We start from the raw sequence: 8,013 nt of genomic DNA, 5'->3' as shown, positions 1-8,013 counted from the left end.
GTTCAAATCATGACCCCGGGGGGTAGGGCGGGGCCAAAATGGCCGACCAAAGTTTTACATAGAAATACATATGAAAAATTATTTAAAATCTTCTTTTCCAGAACCACTGTGCCAGGAAGGATGAAACTTATATGGAAGCATCCTCTGGTAGTGTAGATTCAGGTTTGTTCAAATAATGACCCCCGGGGGTAGGGTGAGGCCACAATGGCCGACCAAAATTTTACATTGAAATATATAGGAAAATTCTTTAAAAATCTTCTTCTCAAGAATAACAAAGCCATAATTGATCATATTTATATGGAAGCATCCTGTGGTAGTGTACATTCAAGTTTGTTCAAATCATGACCCCTGGGGGTAGGGCAGGGCCAAAATGGCCAACAAAAGTTTTACATAGAAATATATAGAAAATTCTTTAAAAATCTTCTCAAGAATAGCAAAGCCATGATTGGTCATGGGACTACTTTTGGATTTAAACTTTTCAATAATAAACCAATTTCTACTCAGGTGAGCGATGTGGCCCATGGGCCTCTTGTTTTTAGAAGGGGGAGGGGCGCTCTCATTTTCACAAGAAACGTTAAATGATCATCATACTGCAACAAAAATTAGGGGCAACCAAGCCTTTGAATAGTAATTTCCTTAAAATAATTTACATGAGCAAACTATTGAAGGTGAAACAGTAGGACCCCAACCATCCCTCTATTACATGCCTTGGAAGCATCTTTCACCTTGAATATCTTACAAGAAACTTGCACTTCCATCATCTTCTGCAGAATTTCACCTCTTTTCACCTTGTTTTTAATAGCAAACTGACTGAGTATGGTTTAAACAAAATTAAAAGGACGCTCTAGAACTCTGTCTCTCGAGGTACAATTAATGCAAGTAACATGTAACATAATTTTTGTTGACACTTAGACTAATGAAATCTGTAGGAATTTTTTGCATATCTCGCCATCTTCAGCGAAAGTTGAAATATTATTTGAATACATAGGGCTGCAAATTCTAGACCTATACTCGGTATTAAGGTGGTATGGAATACCAATCGACTTTTCTCCTATTTCTTCTATATATTTATCTACCAAAGTTAGGAGGGTTTGAAATGCTCCAACATTTATTTTTTATTATTATTACTGATATTGTTCCTCTTTTTGTAATTTTTTCCTGAATTGCTCTGTCAATTTAGCAAGTCGATATATTGAGAGATCTTCTTCGCAATCAATATTATGATCCATTTTCTTAAAACCTGAAAAAAGTGAAAGCAATGTTTTATAAAGACTTAAGGGGAAATTATGAAACAAAATAACGAGTAAAGAAATAAGTGTATTTACCCTCTTTTTCCTTTTTAAATATTTGCCCTTAAACTTTAAAATATATTTGGCATAATCTGTTTCACCTGGAAAATCCAGTCTTGCTCTATTAAATAACATATTCTGTCTACAGTTTAGTGTGTTTAATTTAAATATAACTCCCCAAACTAAGACAATGTCTATCTCCGAGCATGAATTAATGTGTGTCACACTTCAGTTACATTTAAAATGTAATATAGTGTATTTGTGGTGGTTTCTCATGTAACAGATGTTTTGGATTAAAAAATTTTCTAGAGCTTTATACATTTTTTAACATATCTTTGTCATTTTTGAAGTAAAAATAATTGATGCTTTATTTTCGCACAGAAACCATGCATAAGGCATAAGGTATCACAAGGGGACGACGAGGAAACAGTCAGAAACAAAAAACTATTCACAGCGAAAAAAATATAGATTAAAGGCCTGAAAAACCTATGACTGTCAATAATAGCAAAAAAAAAAGCAATTCGGAAACTGATCCCCTATTTTTTTTAGAAGGGGGGAGGGGCGCTCTCATTTTCACAAGAAACGTTAAATGATCATCATACTGCAACAAAAATTAGGGGCAACCAAGCCTTTAAATAGTAATTTCCTTAAAATAATTTACATGAGCAAACTATTGAAGGTGAAACAGTAGGACCCCAACCATCCCTCTATTACATGCCTTGGAAGCATCTTTCACCTTGAATATCTTACAAGAAACTTGCACTTCCATCATCTTCTGCAGAATTTCACCTCTTTTCACCTTGTATTTAATAGCAAACTGACTGAGTATGGTTTAAACAAAATTAAAAGGACGCTCTAGAACTCTGTCTCTCGAGGTACAATTAATGCAAGTAACATGTAACATAACTTTTGTTGACACTTAGACTAATGAAATCTGTAGGAAGTTTTTGCATATCTCGCCAGCGAAAGTTGAAATATTATTTGAATACATAGGGATGCAAATTCTAGACCTATACTCGGTATTAAGGTGGTATGGAATACCAATCGACTTTTCTCCTATTTCTTCTATATATTTATCTACCAAAGTTAGGAGGGTTTGAAATGCTCCCACTTTACTGAGAGTTGTAATTCGTGTTTTAAAAAGAATTTTGAAGGATTAAATTTATATCTAGTATTCATTTTATTATTTTTTTATTTATTTATTTTTTTGCTGACAAGCCCGACATTCATGCCATTTATACTTCTTCTTTTTTTTATTTTTTGCACAATTCTTTGTCACAATAGAGATGTTCTTGCTAGGCCAAAGTAGATCATGATAATAAGTGTTATTAATTAATGATAGTTAGGGAAAATATTGTTTAATTAGCAAGGAATACAAAGGAAACATATTTGGAAATGCAAATATTAAAAGATGCGTTATGTCAGATTTATGCCTACTTGTAATATTAATTTCCATGACATCTTGACATATCGAAAGCGGTAAATATTTCATATGACAATATGAAAAATAATTACCTTTCTTCTCGGATTCTGATTTTAATTCTGGTTCCTCAGAAGACATCATTTCCATAAGAGATAGGTTATATTTATAATCCTTCTCAAGTTTTTCAATAACAGCATTTTCGATTTCCTCTTCTAGGGCCTGTCTTTCAATGTTATCCACACCAAACATGTAGTCTTTCTTTGTATATAATTGCAGTCTTTGGCAAATATCAGTCATGGTTGACCACGTGTTATTAAACTCCTTTTGAGAGATAGAAGCTGAGCTTATGTGTCCAAGCATGTTGTTTCTTATCCATCTTATCCTTTCAATGTCATCGCCGATCGTTATTTCTCCTACTGTTGGCATTGTGTTACCACCCCATTTACCTTTTGTTGGAAGAGGAATCGTTGAACTTATGTTTCTTATCAATGTATACAATAACGTAATATCAAATTCTTTATAGCCCTCATTTTTGGCGCGTAAAAGTCGTAATTTTTGTTTGGGGCGTAAGATTTCATAAATTGAAGATCCTTTCATTTTTTTGTACAGATGTGCAGGAGAAACATTCATTTCTATAACATCTCTACAAGCCTGGGTTAACTCTTCGTGTACTGCCATTCCAAGCTTAGCAAATCTAGAACGGTCGCTAGGGTTTAGTTGAGAAGCCATGTTGTTGGTTCCCTGAATTAACACTGTAAAACGAAAGATCAATAATTCATGGATACTTTCTGTAACTTATTTATGCACTAAAAATTAAAACTTGTGGGGTTATTTTTCAAAAATGATTTCTCTTTTAAAAATAAAAAGATTTGTTTTACAGTTACAACTTAACAGATAACGTAAAAAAGAATTTTATAAAATTGCCAGTTTAATATCAGAACTAAAACATTAAATTTTTTATGGGTGGTATATTTGGTGAGGGAAATATTTTGGGTTTGAATGCCTTCGGGGTAAGCAGTCTACCTGTGTTCATCTGTCTCATAATTCCTATACACAGGAAGTTATTTAATACACCGTGAAATACCCCAGGTATCAAACTTTACATGTGTTAGGGATTTTGAGAAATTTTAAATTAGAAGTAAATAGTTTCTCAATAATCTATATTGATTTATTTTTAAATGTTTGAAAACACCCCTACCCATTAAAAATTTTTATGATATTGTACAATAAATTCGAATATTTACAAAGATTATTTTAGATGTTACTAAGTGTATGTTAATTAAAAAAAAAACTCTCCAGTAACAATCAAATTAGACTTAATTTCCCCATTCATCCATAGATCCCATCTATCAAACAAAAAGATAGCCCTGTTAACTTCATTTCATTTTTAAAAATCTAGTTAACAAGGTTTAATTACTATGAAACATGCTAAAAAATATTGCTTATAAATTCTTATCTGAATAAGAAAGGAAAATATGTAATTCATATATGATTAGAATCATTAATTTTCTAAATATTTTAAAATCAAAATCACACAGTGTTGACTATGAACTTAATCAATAACATTTCAAATTTAGGTTTACCGTTTATCATTTTAAAATTGATACAGTTCGTGTTCAAAAAATTTTACCAAAGTTTAATTTTTTTTAAATGCATTTTTTATCATAATCAATTCAAATACTAAAGGTATTTTTAGGAATTTGATATATAATATTTAATTTATATACACTGTATTATCAAGCTAAAAGTTTCCATAGTACATGTAATACGGTTTCTCTATACCATGTTCGGTAAACATCAAAGGATCAAAAGTTAATTTAAAGGTCCCCACGAGTGCCAAACAAGATGTACAGGGTAAACACAGGGACAAGTAAGTAAAAATTAATGTCAATCAAGTTCCAGCATCCAATTATATACTTTCATGCACTTGATTGACTGGGCAACCCAGACCAAGTATTTTTGAAGGCGGTGCTTAAAAAATCTGCCTTTAAATATTAAAGCAATTTGAGCTGTATATTTGAGAAAATTATTTTGATGTTTAAATTCGTATTTTGAAAAATTTGTATGTAATTTAAACCATTGGGATCAATAAGACTAAAATAAAGTATGAAATTGTTTCAAAAGAAATACTTCTGTAACATCGATTGACCAAAGCTTATAAATAGTTCTTACATCGCAAATATGGCCAAAAGAAGTTATAAACTTTAATATTTTTTCTTAAGTGAAATAGTAAATTACAATTTTACAACAACAAAAAATCCCGACAGCAAAATGCAGCTCATATTGCTTTCAAATTCTATTTCAAGCTATAGTCCAGAAAATTAAGGGTAATAATAATATGAAAAAGCAAAAATAAATCACTATTATTAACAGTTCGTGTTCAGTGTAATCTTAGCGAGATTCGTATAGACTAAAAATATTGGTCTTGAGCCCATCAAAATCCACCGTTGAAATCTGATTTATCGCTGTGTTAACCATGCATGCCTAGAGAGTTTTTCATGATTTTGGCAATTTTTAACATGCATACATTTTTAACGTGAACTTGATTTGTTTTTGATGACACGCCAGACATTTATGCCATTTATACTTTTTTCTTTTTTTCCTTTTTTTTAAATAATTTTTTGCACTTTATTTTGAAATCAGACGTCAAGCCGCCTGATTGATTAGAGCGTCTGCTCTAGAGTCGCGAAGCAAGGAGTTGATCCTTACGTCGCCGGTTCAAATCCCTTTGTGAAATGTAAAGACCATTCCTTCAGATGAGTCCGTATTAATCGTGATCCTGTGTCGCATTAGGTGCTGGCACGAAATTGATCCCTCCCTGCTCAATATTTTAATAGCTATGAGTACCGAGTTTGGGATAAAATATTCAGCTCTCCACCGCAAGTGGTCATTCTTACGAGTGAAAAATTCTTAAGAGGGGCGTTAAACTATATACAATCAATCAATCAATCTTACGTCAAGCATTATGACGTCGCATTAGAGATGTTCTTGCTAGGCCAAAGTAGACCATGGTAATTAGGGTATTTAATAAATGGTAGTTAGGGAAAATACTGGTTAATTTGCGAAGAATCTTCAGGAAACACATTTGGAAATCTAAGTATTAAAAATGCGTTTTATATTAATATTGATTTCTACGACATACCCAAAACAGTAAATAATTTATATGACAGTATACGAAATAATCACCTTTCTTGTCGGATTTCGATTGCAATTCTAGCACATGCTGTTCCTCAGAAGACAACATTTCCATTAGAGAAAGGTTATATCTATAATCCTCCTCAAGTTTTTCAATAATAGCATTTTCGATTTCCTCTTCTAGAGCCTGTCTTTGAATGTTACTCATTCCAAACATGTAGTCTTTCTTTGTATATATTTGCAGTCTATGGCAAATATCAGTCATGGTTGACCACGTGTTATAAAACTCCTTTTGAGAGATATAAGAAGCTGAGCTTATATGTCCAAGTATGTTGTTTCTTATCCATCTTATCCTCTCAATGTCATCGCCGATCGTTATTTCTCCTACTGTCGGCATTGTGTTACCACCCCATTTACCTTTTGTTGGAAGAGGAATCGTTGAACTTATGTTTCTTATCAATGTATACAATAAAGTAATATCAAATTCTTTATAGCCCTCAGTTTTGGCGCGTAAAAGTCGTAATTTTTGATAGGGGCGTAAGATTTTATAAATTGAAGATGCTTTCATTTTTTTGTGCAGATTTGCAGGAGAAACATCCATTTCTATAACATCTCTGCAAGCCTGGGTCAATTCTTCGTGTACTGCCATTCCAAGTTTAGCAAATCTAGAACGGTCGCTAGGGTTTGGTTGCGAAGCCATGTTGTTGGTTCCTTGAATTAACACTGTAAAACGAAGGATCAATAATTTATGGATACTTTCTGTAATATAACTTACGCACTAAAAAATGAAAACATGTGGGTTTTTTTCAGAATGATTTTCCCTTTTCTTTAAAAAATAAAAAAGTTATCTAACTCATGATCAGTAATAACGTAGCAGATACGGTAAAAAGTAGAATTTTCTAAAATTGTCGGTTTAATATTATAACTTAAATGTAAAAGCATTATGAGCTGCATATTTGAGAAATTAATTTTGGTGTAGAAATGTGTTATGAAGAATAATTTATATGTAATTTAACCCTTTTTGACCAATAAGACTTAAGTTAAGTAAATTCAAAGTAAAATTCTGTAATATCGAATATATAGTATTATACGAGAAATATCAATGATATACGGGATTACAATAATGCAATTCCGCTTTAACCAAAGCTTAAAAATTGTTCTTTTATCGCAAATATGGCTAAAAGAAATTCATAAACATTCATATTTTTCCGTAATTGAAATAGTAAAGAACAATTTTATAGCAAAAAAATTCCGACAGCAAAAATGCAGCTCATATAGCTTTAAAAGAGCATTTCAAGCTATAGTCCAGGGGCTCGTAACATAAAGCTTGCTAAGTTTTTGACTTAAGTAGGGTCATAAGTACGTTTTAGGCACAATCTTAGGACCTGACTAAGTTCTACTTAAGTATGTCTTAAACCGTAACATAAAGCGAACTTAGGGAGGTCTTAGCTAAGTCAGACTTATGTTCAAAATACTTTTTACGAATCACCCTATATTTTTTCATTTAATTCAGATATATTGCTACAAATGATTCGGTTACATTTTAATTAAATATTTATAAAGGTTAACGTCCTTACCTATCGTTTTAGTTATGTAAGATAAGATTAAGTATTAAAGATATAAATTAATTTGCTGTAAAATACACTGCATATTTGATTAAGAAAAAATACTGAGCGGTCACAAAACGGTTATTTGTGGTTCATTGTATATGTATGACTATTGTTTTCCCCGAAGCTGAAATGTTTTCAGTTACCGTTGATTGTTCTTTTGTTTTGACAAATGTTCACTTGCTTTGTTATTCTCGTAGACATGACAAAATAACCGAACGTCTGTCTATTTGAAATTAAAACTCTAAAAAAGTGCAACCCCCCCCCCCCCCCCCCGGGGCAAAGTTCAGTCCATGTCAGCAAGCAAAGATTGGAGTAGTTATAATTATTTACAATTACATCAAGAGAGGAAATTCTTTCAGGACATCTTTTTTTCCATTTACCCCCCCCCCTCTCTCTCTCTCTCTATCACACACACACACCTAGCTCTGTCTCTTAATCAATCGATCGAACTCTAGGAAACCCTCTCTAAATATGCGCTTGTTATTCTACATTTATTTTAATTTACAGACACTCTTTATTAGTTTTTTTGGTCATCATCCCCTTACTCCCCAACATT

The 8,013-nt window shown here is 32.2% G+C and overlaps 1 protein-coding gene across 1 annotated transcript; it reads right to left on the bottom strand.

The window, feature by feature from the left end:
• Nucleotides 1-1,124: 1,124 nt before the first annotated feature.
• Nucleotides 1,125-6,589, bottom strand: LOC134280679 (uncharacterized). Its single transcript, XM_062763118.1, has 3 exons — nt 5,899-6,589; nt 2,805-3,464; nt 1,125-1,240 (listed from the first exon to the last, which is right to left on the bottom strand). Exons 1-3 carry the CDS (start codon nt 6,545-6,547, stop codon nt 1,125-1,127), a joined length of 1,425 nt encoding a protein of 474 aa, XP_062619102.1. The 5' UTR covers nt 6,548-6,589.
• Between the last annotated feature and the right edge of the window lie 1,424 nt (nt 6,590-8,013).

The sequence above is a fragment of the Saccostrea cucullata genome, unplaced genomic scaffold (genome assembly GCF_032062105.1).
Source record: "Saccostrea cucullata isolate Sc308-1 unplaced genomic scaffold, CSIRO_AGI_Scuc_v1 ctg630, whole genome shotgun sequence".
Lineage (NCBI taxonomy): Eukaryota > Metazoa > Mollusca > Bivalvia > Ostreida > Ostreidae > Saccostrea > Saccostrea cuccullata.
The sequence above is the reverse complement of the archived record's forward strand: the minus strand, read 5'-3'. Positions and strand labels throughout refer to the sequence as shown.